Genomic DNA, 14,344 nt, shown 5'->3' on the forward strand with positions numbered 1-14,344 from the left:
TGTGCACACACATGAGTTTGAGTGTGTGTACGTCATTACTAGGACTATATTAAGAGATCACAATAAAGGATAATGAGATGATAGTCTTTGCTCTGCTTGCTACTACCTGGAAGGCATTTGGGTCTGGTGTGCACACTAGGTGTGCCCATGTGAGTCTGCATTTTAATATATCCTCTCTATTATCTCTAGAAATAACAATAAAGCATTACAGAAATTGTGCCTGATGTAAGCCTGGTTAATGTCAGATAAGAAGAGCCCAGAACCTCCCTCACTGTGGTGTCAGGTATAATCCTGTTACCACTTATGGGGACACAAAATCGGCTTCGTCAGCTGCTGGTGGGCAGCTGAGCAGCAGCCAGGGCGCCAGCTCTGCCCCCATCACACCAGCACCAACGCACCCTGCTTCCACTTCCTCCCTATTTTCTTAGTAAAATAGCCATACACCCAGCGGCAGATCTCCCATTGCTGTGTGTGCTGCCTCAGTGTGTCAGTTTGCACACACTTATAGTCTGGTCAAACCCACCAAGAGAAAGCAAAACTCACCTTACATGTGTTAGTTGTTTTTGTTAAATGGTATCACTTGAGCAACAGATATATTCACTGAATATCTTTCTTCTTTGTGCTTCTATATCTCTTTCTCAAATTATTTTTTGCCTTTCAGAATTTAAATATGATTTTTAAAAGGTTAAAAATACCAGACACTTAAAGCTGAAATAACTTATAAAGCCACCCGAGGATTAGCAAGAACTGGTGAAAGGAACTGTTGTTTAAGTGCATCCATCTCTCCACTAACAGTTTGTACGGGTTGAGAGAATCTAAAATTGGCCAACTCTGAGAACATTTTTCTTGGACATATGCTCACCCTAAAGCTTTCCCTCTCTATCCCCTCCGCGCACTGTACAACCTTCACACAGAGCTACTGCTTTTCTCGGGTCTTTTAATTTCTTACATCTGCTCTCTCTGTTCCCTCTCCCTTGAGTGCCTCGGTTTACCCACAACAATTCTGAAACCTGTTGCATCCTTTAGGACTCAGCTCAAAAGCTGCAGAGTTTCATGCTGTAGTCACCGATTCTACCAGCAAATGCGAACCGTACGCTCATCTGTACGCTCGCAGTGTGCCGCACTGTCTTCCAACAGTAGTGCATTCTGCTGGACAGGAGTAGTACACACCCACGCCTGATGGCCCCACGAGAGAGAAAGCCTGCTAAGGGCAGGGGGACGTTTTCTTTGTAGTTCCACGCCCACTACCAGCACCAAGGGGATAGAGAGAGGAGACGTGGGGAAAATCTTTAGTTTCTGCGTTTTTAAATTCTACTCATTCTTTAAAAGTTTTTTCCATGAAGCTTTCCTTAATCCCCTCAAGCTGGCAGTTCTGTCCTCCTTTGAAAAGCACATCTATGATACATATTACTACTCATCTCACATTATAATTAGTAGGCTCTATAGTCTTCCTTGTTATTTCCTTTTCCAAAGCATTTGCTCTTTCATTCAGGAGGGTGAGGTCCATAGTTGACTGTGTTTACAGCCTTGATAGGGCCTTGTGTCTGTTAGAGCCTAGATAAGTATTTGTGGAATGCAAAAATGCTTCATACATTTAAAATATATCAAAGCAATTGCAAAATATGTTCCTTTCATTGGGGAAAGACGGATCAACATTGGTCGCCACCGATCCTCAGCCCTTGGGTTTCCTTAATATTTCATCAATTTATCACTTTTTAAAGTTACCATTTCAACTTTGGATTCCAGTGTTAGGACAAATTATCTTCAGATTCTTGCACATCAGTTCCTCCAGAGTATAAAATTCAGAAGTCAAAATTATGTACTGGATACATGCAGCACATATTTCCAAGCAACCCTATTTCAGACCTATAATTTCTTACAGGATATAAAAGTATAGCAAATAGATGGTTTGATATTGTCAATGTTCTGTTGGAAATTATGGACTAACTAGAGCAAGCTCTTAGTGAAACAGGATGGATACTAGTCTTTGTGTAGCTAGCCTTTAAATATCTCATACACACGTACACACACCACTGAAACTCACTTTTAAATCCAGCCCCCCTAATAAACAATATGGTAGTGATCCTTTCCAATCAATCAGTAGCACAATTAAAATTAAAAAGAGGAAGCCAGATCAAAGCCTTGTACTCAGGAAGAAATCACAAGTTATCCAAAAGAAAATTATAAAAATGGAGAAAGACATAAGCGGTTCACTGCCAACAAGATGTACAACCATTTGCTAATAAGTGACGCTCAGTAAAAGTTGGTCCAATTTATGTCTTTTCTTTGGTGGTTTAGTTACCAAAGTACGAAAACAATTTCATTATAAGGTACCCTTTCCTATAAAATGGGTCAGCAACATGGCATGGACCCTAAGCACAGTGTTACACGTTTCAATCTTCTTGTAGTTGTGTGTTTTGGTAGAGGTTTCTGGTTGCTTGATTTCATAAGGATCTTAAAAGGGAAATCTATGGACAAGCCAGCTTTCAAATAATAAAATGCATGAAAAAAACCTCTGAAAAGAACACATCTGAGACCGTATATTGGGCTGTTCCACAATAAAATCAACAGGATAGCAAGGCAGAGACCCACTCGTCTGCTAGGTTGCCCAGAGACTGTACCAGTGGCCATGGGAACCAAAGGGAGGGAATCATGTGGCTCCATGCCCCAGACTCAAGGGGACATGGGCATGCTGTTGACAACTGGCTGGATTTTTGCCATCCTCTTCAATTGTGTTTTTTGGACAGCAAAACGTCAAATCCCAGCTATAGCAAACCAACATTTTGTTTTTGTTGTGATCTGTTTTTAAAGAAGTGTGTAGGGAGACCATTGAAAATTTAAGCCCGAAAAGACCTATTTAGGTAAAATGAAGCGTTCTTCTTCCTTACTTTTCACCGTGAGGTACATGGACTTGCTGACGTCCGCGCCCACATCGTTGCTGACCTTGCAGAGGTAGTAGCCACTGTCTTCTTCCACGACATGCTTGATCAACAAAGACCCATTGCTGAGGACCTGAATTCGGCCATTCAGGGCAATTGGTTGGAACTGGGGAACCCCAGCACCTGAAATAGAATAAAACAGAGCAACAATGATGCAAACATGAATAAATATGGGGAGACAGTAAGCTCAAGGTCACCCAGACTAATAAAGAGAAGCGATGCACATTTAACATATATCACAGGGGACAGTCATGGGAAACACGAAGTATTTTTTTTCTTTCTTCTAACATGGAAATTCTTGTTTGGAGAGAAACACGTCTATTTAAAATGACAGTATTTCAAACTCTGAGATAAAGAGTAAGAGACCTTACAGATTGTTTCAACACAAAAAAACAAATTTGATGAGTGTTAAGCAGCTGATAAATTATTCAAAGTCATCACAGTAGAGTGACTACAGAAGTAGACATCTCTCACGGTGCTAAATAAATTCCTTGTGTTCCCAGGGGCTTAAGATGAATGCAAACAAGGAGGGCTCCAGGGACACGGCATTTGAAGACCTTGCTCACTGCACACATCTGAGTCTGCAAAGAGAATACAAGCATTGCAGATTTCTCTTCTAAGTGTGGTCATACTCCAGTCTAGAAACACACACACTGTTAATACCATTCAATGTTTCTTAAATAAGGAAGCCAGTTCATTGCACTGAGACAGCACAGAATTAAAGGACCACTCTCTTCAGAGTGCTTGCATCCAAGTAGATAATGGCACAGGTGTGATATACTCTAATCACAGATGTGATATGATTTATATGGGAGATCCTTATGACACTAGTTTGAAAAAAAAATCTTTTAGAAATAATAAAACAGAGGATTAAGGTCTCAAGAGTTTTCTGGGCAGATGGTGGTTTGGATTAACCTGCTATGCTGCTTGCCTCTCTCCTGGGGACATTGGGTGGGGCTAGGAGGGTGTGATCCAAGACATCAAAGGCTGATTGGGCTTCTCTCTTCTCTGGCCTGAGTCTGAGGATTTGGGGAGAGGGCCCAGGGGTGAGGACCAGTTCCATCTTCCTGGAGAAAGCCCAAATCACGGGCCAAGAGTGTGTTCTAGAGAGGAGCTGCTGGTCTCCATGGCCCCTGAACCTACACAGGAGCTGAACCGTGTGCTGTCACCATACTCCTCATGCAGGAAACTTCAGACTTTGCATCTGAGGACATGAGAGGAGGAGACACTTCTTCCTGACGTCTCTGCACCAAACTGACCATTTGCCTCTTGATACCCCACAACTCACAGTGGCAGAGAATGTGGCTGTGCCACCTCTTCCCTTATTTCTACTTCAGGTATACCAGCCCCACCAAAGAGACAAGGGAATTTAATAAGGTATCCAAGGGGACCTTTCACACTGAATAAGGACAAGCAGAATCCCTACAACAGGTGATTTCTATCAAAACAGAACTGCTAGAGAGGAGTTAGAAAACTTAAACTAAAAAAAAAGAGAGTTCCATTTCTGTTAAGGATGGAGAAAGATACAAAAGAATATCACTTCCATTCTAACAACAAAAAAAGAGACTGTTAATCTATGAAATCATACTTTTCTTTGAATGAATCAGAAACTTGAAGTCACAGGCGGCTAGGTAAACTTAGTTGTAAAGACTTAGAAGCCTTGCAAGGAGACATGGGATGTATAAGCAATTTCACCTTTGGTACAGGGTAAAAGGACAAGGTCCTGGTCATAAAAGCAGATAAGAACTAAAGAACCGGAAATAAGTATAACAAACCTCCATCTCTACTCTTCTTTTATGCACCATGGCCAGAATTCAATAAAATATTATGAGACACAAAAAAAGCAAGGAAAAAGGACCAGAGGAAAAAAATCATCAAGAGAACTTTAGTACAGGACTATCAGACAGGAATTTTACAAAAACTATGATTAATATCCACAAACAGGTGAGGGATTGTATAAAATTATATAAAAGAGACAGATAGACAAATGAAATTATAGAAACAGCAAACACAACATTAGATATGAAGAATTTCTTAAACAAGATAATTAGCAGATTAGACACAGCAGAGGAAAGAATTAGTGAACTTCAAACTAGGTCAATAGAAATTATCCAAAGTAAAATAAAAAGTGCATAAATGTGAAAAATACAGAATAGATCATCCTAGAGCTCTGGAGCAATATCACATGTTCTAACATTGAATAATTACAGTGTCAAAAAGAGAAGAAATAAAGGGCAGAAGAAACAATATTTGGTATAAAGGAGACATTAATACCACTATCAATCAATGTGACTCAACTGACATTTATAGAACTCTACACCCTACAATAGCAGAATACATGTTGGTTGTTTTGTGTTTTTTTTTTTTTTTGAGGAAGATTAGCCCTGAGCTAACATCTGCTACCAATCCTCCTCTTTTTGCTGAGGAAGACTGGCCCTGAGCTAACATCTGTGCCCATCTTCCTCTACTTTATATGTAGGATGCCTACAACAGCAATGGCTTGTCCAGTGGTGCCATGTCTGCACCTGAGATCTGAAGCAGTGGACCCTGGGCTTCCGAAGCAGAATGTGTGAACTTAACCACTGCGCCACCAGGCTGGCCCCTATATGTTGGTTTTGAATGCACTTGTAACCGGTGTCAAAAGAGACAATATTGTGTGTGATAATACAAATTTCAGTAGATGTTATAAGATAAAAATAATACAAATTATGTTCTATTTCCACAGCAAAAGTAAAATTGGAATCAATATCAGAAATGTATCTGGAAAAACTCCAAATATTTGAAAACTAAACAACATACTCTAAATAACTTATGAGTCAAAGAAGAAATCACAAGAGTAATTAGAAAAACTATGTATTTTGAGTTGAAATGTAAAAACAATATATCAAAATTGTGAGATGCAACTAACAGTAATACTTAGGTGGAATTTTGCTGCACTAAATTATTGTATTAAAAAAGGAAAAAGATCACAAATCAATGAGCTAAGCATCTACCCTAAAAAGATATTATGAAAAGAGCGAATAAAGCCCAAAGTAAGGAAATAATAAAGAGGAAAACTTAAATTAATGAAATACAAAACAGAAAAACAATAGAGACAATCAATAATGCCAAAGCCTGTTCTTTGACAAAAACAATGCAATAAAAAAACTTCCAGCCAGACTGATCAAGAAGAGAGAAGACCCAATTCACAGGTAACTATAACGAAAGAGGCCATCACTACAGTGCTTACTTGAATTAAAATGATAATAGCAAAATAACTTCGTGGCAATAAACCTAACAATTTAGACTAAATAGATAAATTCCTTGAAATTCACAAACTGTCAAAGGTCACTCAAGAAAAATTAGATAATCTTAAGAGTCCTATATTTATAAATAAATTTAATTTGTAGTTGAAAACCTTCCACAAAGAATGCTCAAAGCCCAGACAGCTTCACTAGTGAATACTACCTAACACTTAAAGAAGAATAACACCAATTTCACACAAACTTTTTCAGAAAATACATGAGGAGGGAGCACTTTACAGTTGACTTTATGAGGCCAGTATCATCTTGATACCAAAATCAAGAAAAGAGAACTTCAGACCAATATTCCTAATGAAACAGACATAAAACTCCTTAGCCAAATATTACCAAATCAGGTGTATCAATATATAAAAACAATAATATATCATAACCAAGTGAGATCTACTCCAGGAATGCATGGTTGGTTTAAATTCAAAACTTAGTCAATGATATTCACTGTATCAACAGACCAAAAAAGAAACACAGGATGATCACCGAATAGACACAAAAAAAAGAAAAAAAACTACAGAATTCAACATCCTGATAAAAATCTCATAGTAAACTGGCAATAGAACAGAATAACTTGATAAAAGGCTAATACAAAAAATTCACAGCTAACATCATACTTAATTCTGAAAGACTGAATTATTTTCCACCAAAGATCAAGAAAGAGGCAAGAACGTCTGCTCTCACTCTTTTTATTCAACATATTTCTGGAGATTCTAGCAAGAGCAATTAAACAAGAAAATGAAACAAAATGTATTAGAAAAGCATACTGTAACTGTCTTCATTCATAGATGACATGATTTTTACATAGACAATCAAAAAGAATCTACAAAAAAGTTGCTAGAATAATAAACAAGTTCAGTAAAGTCACATCAATATACAAAATTCAGGGGTAACTTTCTTTATATTTTTAGTAACAAGAGATTGGAAATTGAAATTTTAAAAAATAATACATATGCATCTAAACAGGAAATATTTAGAGAAGAATTTAACAAAATATGTGCAAGACTGACCCATTAGTAACTACAGAAATTATTGCTAACAATGAAAGGAGATCTATACACGGAAGCCTGTACCATGGTCATGGATAAAAATTCTCAGTATTTTCAGACAGTAATTGAAAATCTTTTTCTACAAAGGGCCAAATAGTGAATATTTTAGGCTTAGCAAACCATACTGTTTGTCAGAACTACTTATTTCTGCCATTGAAGAGGGAAAGTAGCCATAAAAAATATGCAAACAAAACAGCATGATACGTCCCAATAACGTTTATTTACAAAAACAGGTGTGGGCAGGATTTGACTTGTGGCCCATAGTTGGCTGACATCTGGTGTAAACATATGTAAGAAGCACATGGATGAGAGATCATTGTAAAGTTGGAAGGGAGAGCACATCCTAACAATACTCACATATCTGGATCACTTCTTTATCACGTATCTAAGATATGAAATATCATAACATAATTCTGAGTAGAAAAACATTTAAAAATGTATCTCCTTCAAAAATAATTGAAAATCAAGGATGAATAAGTTTTAGAAATGTAACAGTATTTTGTTATAAATTCAATATGTTGCTTTCCTCAGTATCAGCTACTGAATATTTTATAAAGTGAGACTAAATGAACAAGACCATTTTATCCCCAAATCTGTTCACTCCTTGGAAACTGTCAGAGAAATTATCAAAAATATATAAAATGCAAAATTATAACAGAAACGTGGGTAACACAAATGATTTAAAATGTAACTCATATGAAAGTTCACAGAAGATTTTAACATATGTTTCATGAATACTGAACATGTCAGTAAAAGAGTGATTGATTTTGAAAATAAATTTATGAAAGTTGTTTACTAATTTACCTACTAGGGTTTAAAACATGACAATTTCAGGCTAGGGATCTGCGAATTTTTGGTTAAAAATTCAAATTGTAAAATTGTAAATGCCCTCTTTTCTCCTCATGATCCCAATCTCACTATTTGGCGAGACTATAGCTTTCCTAATATTTTATAAGCACATATGAAATGTGCATATAAAAATGTGCTCTGTTCTTACACAAATGGGCTTTATTGTTCAATTGCTGAGCACCAAGTGTGTGGCAGACACTGGGTCAGTAGCTATAGTTACAAAAGATTGTGGCCTGTCTCTCAATCTCTCTCTCTGAGGTCAGAGCCCTCTCTCTGGGGAATGTGAGCTGCCATATTGTGAGCTGTCCTATGGAAAGTCCCCCATGAGAGAGTCCTCCAACCAAGAGCCTGTGAGACACTGAATCCTGCCAACACCTGCCGACATGAGTGATCTCGGGAGAAGACTCTTCCTCACTTGAGCCTTGATATGATACATCCCCAGCCAGCACCTTGACTGCAGTGCTGGGAGAGACTCTGAGCCAGAGAACTCAGCTGAGCCATATCAGAATTCCTGACACACAGAAACGGGGGGATAACAAATGTGTGTTATTTTAAGCCACTAAATTTTGAGGTGATTTGTTACACAGCAAGGGATCACCGATACACTGTGGGGAATTAGGTAATAATGCAACTTTTCAGTTACTTGGCTCCCTCCTCTGTAAAATGGAGATAATAATAGAACCTCCTTCATGGGGTGCTGTAGGCACTGAAGTTCTTAAACTGGAGTACAGTATATCGTAAGCGCACAATATTGCTGTTTATTTTTTTAAATTTCTGTTTATAATTATCAAATCATTTTATTGTCAGTTGACTTTTAGTCTTTCCTCTTCCACAAGAATAAGGACCATGTTGCAATGGACCTCTCCACTCATCAATCAAGCCATAAATAGAGAGGAAGATACATTGGTAGGAAATCTTTTGGGTTAATCCTTGAAGTAGATTCTGCACATTTAAACGCTAAAATATATTGCCAAATTGCTTACTGAAAGATATGCCAATTTTACCTCCATCAGTGCTGGCTGGGGTTTTTTCCTCACGCATGTAAACGATTAATCTTGTTGATCTTCATCAATGCACTATACATCTAATTATTTAAATTTGCATGATTTTACTATTTTTTTGTTTGTTTTTGCTTATAGATAAGTTTGAGCATCTTTTCACAAATGTATCGGCAATTTGTACTTGTTCTTTAGTGAACAGTATGTCCATATCCTTTGCTCATGTATCTGCTGGACTTTTTATATTTTTCATTTTCATTTGCCAAGGCACTTTGGATCTTAAAAAGTATTTCTATATTCCTATTTTACAAAACTTTTTTTTCCCTGTTGTTTGGATCAGGGTTGAATGTTGAATATTATCAGCTACCTTTCCTCATCTATTAGGATGACCGTATATTTTTTCTCTTAGAAGAGTTGGATTGTATGTTTTAAGGATTTGGTTTTATAAATTCGACAACTCCTTCTTGTGGATAACCTGTTCTTTAGGATAAGGATAAGGGTATTATTAGAACTCAAAATCATTGAAAAAGGCTTTAATTTTTATTCAAGTGATTAAATTGGTCCCAAGTTTGAAAATCTATAAAGGCTAGTGAAGCCTTTCTCAAAGTCAACTGCGAATTGAGAGTTAGATCTAGTTTAATATCCACAACTTGAAAACGCAGTCAAATGTGAGATTTAAAAAATCTTCCTATAAGACAGCAAACCAGGAAATCTGAAAATTTTATAGGATTAACAAATTATGTAAAACTGTGTTACAAAACTCTAAATATCTACTGAAAAGCTGATAGAATATGAGAAAATTACAGGATAATTCATGTCAAAAACACACATGTTTTCCTTTCCTCAACGAATTTTCACCAGAAAAATACTTGTAATATTTGACACATTTATACTAAAGAATTACAATATAAAATTTACCGACATTGCTAAGCTGTCTCAATTAAGCAGCTGAAAAGGATTATCTACTAATTCCTATCTGGACCCAGAGAAACTTCTTCACTAATGAAACGTCCTAATGATGACAGAAATAAAGTGTAAGTGCATTTGAAAAACATTAAATCTTTTTTTCATTAGCAAATGAACCTAACATGAATGGTTATACCATTTATAAATCTGAACCTGCTTGCTAAACAGAATAAAAGTGAACCAATTCATCCACTATAAGGACAATAGTCTCAAGGGTGAGCACTTGTCATATCGAGGAAAGTGGACTTCGCCATGGTTTGATAGAATTATTGGTCATCTACTTTAGATTCATCATTATCGTAAAGAGAAAAATTTAACACAGCGCATACAATATTCAAAATTCTGTAATCTTACTAGCATAAGGTAAGCACTCTAGGTAATTAGCTAGAAGATACACTGTAGGAATGGAAAGTCATTCATTAAAAACCTGTCAATTTTCCGTGGATAGCTGGGGTCAATCCAGGACAGTTTTAGTGCTCTGTTACACGAAGAGAAAATGTTACAGCATTATGTAGGGCACATACTGAATTCCTGGGTATGTTAATACTGTGTGGCCTTTCTCGTTTATTGAAAAGATATGCCTAGCAGTGTTCTCAAGGACTGAGGGAGTGGAAATAGTGGAAAAGGGACAGCTGAGTGTCACCAACTCAGCCCGCTTTGAATGCAGCAGCAAAGGTGGTAATTGTTTCATCTTTCTTCCACTCTTAAGTCTTTGCTGGTCTGTAATGAGAGCGCTTGGCTGAGGATTAGAAGAACTGGGTTCTAAGTCTATCTCTGAAACTCATGAGCTGTGCCCTTGAGGAAGTAGCTTATTGCCTTGGCATCCTTAATTTGATTATATATGAAATGGGAAGAAGAATCCATTTACATACATATAGATTGTTGTACAGACAAAAAAGAAAAAAGATTGTATGAACGGGAGTGAGTTGCCCACAGGCAACGACCAGAAGAAGTTGGTCAATGAGCACAGTGAGGGAGTCCCCATGGCAGGGCAGAGAATGACTGATTTGAAGTAGAGGGGAATAGTGGAAGGGGGTCTCTACTTTCCCTGGGTTACATCCAGAGAGTAAGGCTACAGGCTATTACTTCTCCTCAACAAGGAATCCAAAACACAGTCTCTTTTCTCCTTATGGGGAAGGAGGTGTTTTCCTGAGGAATGAGTTCATTTTTCTTGCTCAGGGTGAGGGTTTTCCTCCTCTGAGAATAGTTGGTGAGTTGCAGGGAGGGAGCAGGTATAGACAGAGGTGGAGATGGGAAGAGGAGAGAACAAGCATCCAGAGTGACAGCAGTTCAACTATTTCAGGTTCGGCAGCTGGAAAGGGAATCCTTGCTCAGGGGCAGAGTGCTGAGTTCTGGTGTCCTGTTCCAGAGAAGAAGCCAGAAGTGTTCAAAGGCACATCCTAAGACACTGGTCCAGTTCCAGGCTGGAGAGTATTCCCAAGCCTAAAGAAGGAAGCGTCCACCCTGTACAATGCATGCATGTAATGTTTGCACCAGATACTGCCTGTTGGTCCTCAGCACTACTGCTGCCTTTCGAACTCTTCCCTAAACTGCAGGGACTGGAAGCCTGAAAAACACATTTCCTTGGCTGATTTGTCACCAGGTTCTGGTTTATATTTCACCAGTAAGAGGCACTTGAATATGATTTTGATGATGCAAGGAAGAAATCATCACTGTCCTTCAGAAGCAGCGAGTTGATGCATGGGCAGACACCAAACACCCAACTCCTGGAGAACAAATTGCTGCTTTATGGTGCTGTGGGCAGCTGTGACCACAGACGGGAGTAGCTTCTCATGGTTCCCACATTTCTTAAGTTCCTGAAAGTTCGCTGAGTTTCTCCCATCATTCCAAAAATTTTGCATGCATCTAATTCCCTGTATTAAATCCATTCTTGATAAAACACCACACCCTAGCTGGGACAGCGTCAAGGTTACTTCTTTCCTAAATATGCATACAGTTATGTTCACTGTGCAATTCAGTTTTCTTCCCTTAATTTCTTTATGTCTATACTGAAGAACGCTATCCCATGAAAACAACTGTAATTAGGTGGACTAGATTAGTGCCTCCCCAGGGGTTGTGACAATTTGGTAGCCCACCAGTTTAGCATGCCGGTTTCATGACTTTAACTCTGTGCCTAATCTGCAAGCATCCTTTTTTATTATCAAGATGGAACATGGGTCCCTCACTCACTTATCAGAAAATGCAACCATGAACTGACACGACTCAGCACTTGCAGATGGCACAGGTGATACTGGAAGCAGTTTAGGTGGCTCGGTTGTGCCAATGCCACCCCACAGCTTTGCATTGGGACTGTTGGCTGTGAAGAGTCCCCACAGCTCTGTCTACCCTATGAGGTCTTCAGCCACCACTTCCCTGGAGCAAGAGGTCCTCAAACATTAGCCTTCAGTGTGGCTGCCTCTATCGTCAAGAGGACTGCTAGAAAGTTCCTGGAGAAAGGCAATTAGAAAGAGAGAAGATGGAGGAGCGGAGAAAAAGAAGGGAAGAGAGGGCAAAATGGGCCCCAGAGTCTACTGTCCTGGTGACCCTATCAAGGCTCAGGGTAATTGCAGCTTCCTTGGGTGAGGGGTCTACGGTGGTCTTGGAGCAGCTCCCAGGGCCACTAAGACTCCACTGGTTTTAGCACAAAGGAGGGCAGAAGTGCTGGTGAGTTTTATTCTACCATCAATGGAAGAAAATAAAACAATATGTTGGCCCCTCATCCTCTCTGTTCTGCTCATAATCCTTTTCCAAGAACTCATTATTTGCTTAGTGAGATGCATTGTCCCCACGTGGGGGACACACCAGCAGAGCTGCTTTTCTTGGACAAGGGGGAGCCACGTTCATCTTTGAAGCTGGGTTTATTTTCACTACTTCTGTCACAGGGAGGTGTTGACTTCTTCTCCTTTTTAGATTCTTTGAGCTCTTTCCCTGTAAGAATTCAAGATTCATTTCTTGTCACTTATTTGCATGCTAGTGGGGATAAGGAACACTGGATAACAAGTGGGACCAAGAACCTGGTCAAGCCTGGTGCACGAGTTTGGAGTAGGTGTTCCTGGAAAGACTTAAGAGGTCACTGTAGGTCCAGGCAAGCAATGGCACAGAAAAGGTCGAACCCTTGGGGACTGTGGAGGGTCCCGGAACGTCACCTTGACTTTGGGAGAGAAGGTGTGAGCAAGACCAAGGTGAAGCATTCCAGGGCAAGTCCTTGGAGAAGGAGGAGGCTCCAAGGGGGTCACCTGAGCAGTCTGACCAGGTACTAAGCCCGGCGCTTGTTTCTCAGTCTGGAGCTGAGCACACTGCATGGAAACAGCCAGAGAACTGTTGCAAGTGTCAGGTTTTATTCCTATGGATTTATAAACAAAAGATTCAAGTCTCTGTTGGCCTCCATAAAGAGTCTATGACAAGTGGGGAGGGTTCTGGCAGGTGGGTTGACACCAAGCAGAGGAGGACTCTTTTGGGACCCTGGTGGTAAGGGACAGCCAGGCTCTCTGGTAGACTGCATCTTGTGGGTGCAGAAATGATAACCTCCCAACAGCTCACTGGGGACAGTGGGAGATACCTGAGCAAAGGCAAAACCATTTATGGATCAGTGCTCCAAAAAGTGATGGATTCTCTTGCAATTCAGGGAAAATTGGATTTGGGGAAACTTTGGGCTTACGTAAATGCGTAAATGTACTACAGCTACCAGCAGGAAGGACATAGGAAGATGGGTGGCAGAAAGCTAGTCTAGAGAGAAACAGGCAGGAAAAGGAGGGTCCCATCCCCACTGGAGCCCTCTGTGTGTGCTACAGAGTGGAAGAAAATAGGAAATCCCCTGAACTAAGGAAAAACTCTCCATTGTTGGGAGAAGAAAGAGATATGGGAAGCTGCAGAGACTCAATAAACCCTGGCTACAGACGCAACACCTTTCCACCCAGAAAACCAAAGAAGATCAAAGAAATTGTCAACAGAAGTTCACTACCACAAGCATATAAAAAGAATACAATAAAACTATAATGGACATTAAAAAAAAGATTTGGATAGACGGAGAGACTATTCACCATATCGGCTGGAAAGGCTCAACATGTTCTCCGTCTTAACCTTTAAATTTACTACAACCTCTCAAATTTTTCAGAATAATTTCTTTGAAACTTGATAAAATTATCCTAACATTCATTCAGAAGAAACAAACAAACAAAAATCCATGTGGGAAATCTAGGATATTTTTGAAAAAGATAAATAATGAGGGGAGTCTTGTACTAGATATGAAAATA

At 39.2% G+C, this 14,344-nt stretch overlaps 1 protein-coding gene across 7 annotated transcripts in view; it reads right to left on the reverse strand.

Annotated features, from left to right (window-relative positions):
• DSCAM (DS cell adhesion molecule) overlaps positions 1-14,344 on the reverse strand; it is a 690,516-nt gene that overhangs the window by 213,419 nt on the left and 462,753 nt on the right. For all 7 annotated transcript variants that reach the window (XR_011433076.1, XR_011433077.1, XM_023630201.2 and 4 more), the window contains one exon: positions 2,889-3,062. Coding sequence is in view for 5 of the 7 variants with exons in the window: in XM_023630201.2 (XP_023485969.2) it covers positions 2,889-3,062 (174 nt within the window). In the remaining 2 variants the exon portion in view is untranslated. The remainder of the gene's footprint in view (positions 1-2,888; positions 3,063-14,344) is intronic.

Source organism: Equus caballus, chromosome 26, assembly GCF_041296265.1.
Source record: "Equus caballus isolate H_3958 breed thoroughbred chromosome 26, TB-T2T, whole genome shotgun sequence".
In the NCBI taxonomy this organism is placed as follows: domain Eukaryota; kingdom Metazoa; phylum Chordata; class Mammalia; order Perissodactyla; family Equidae; genus Equus; species Equus caballus.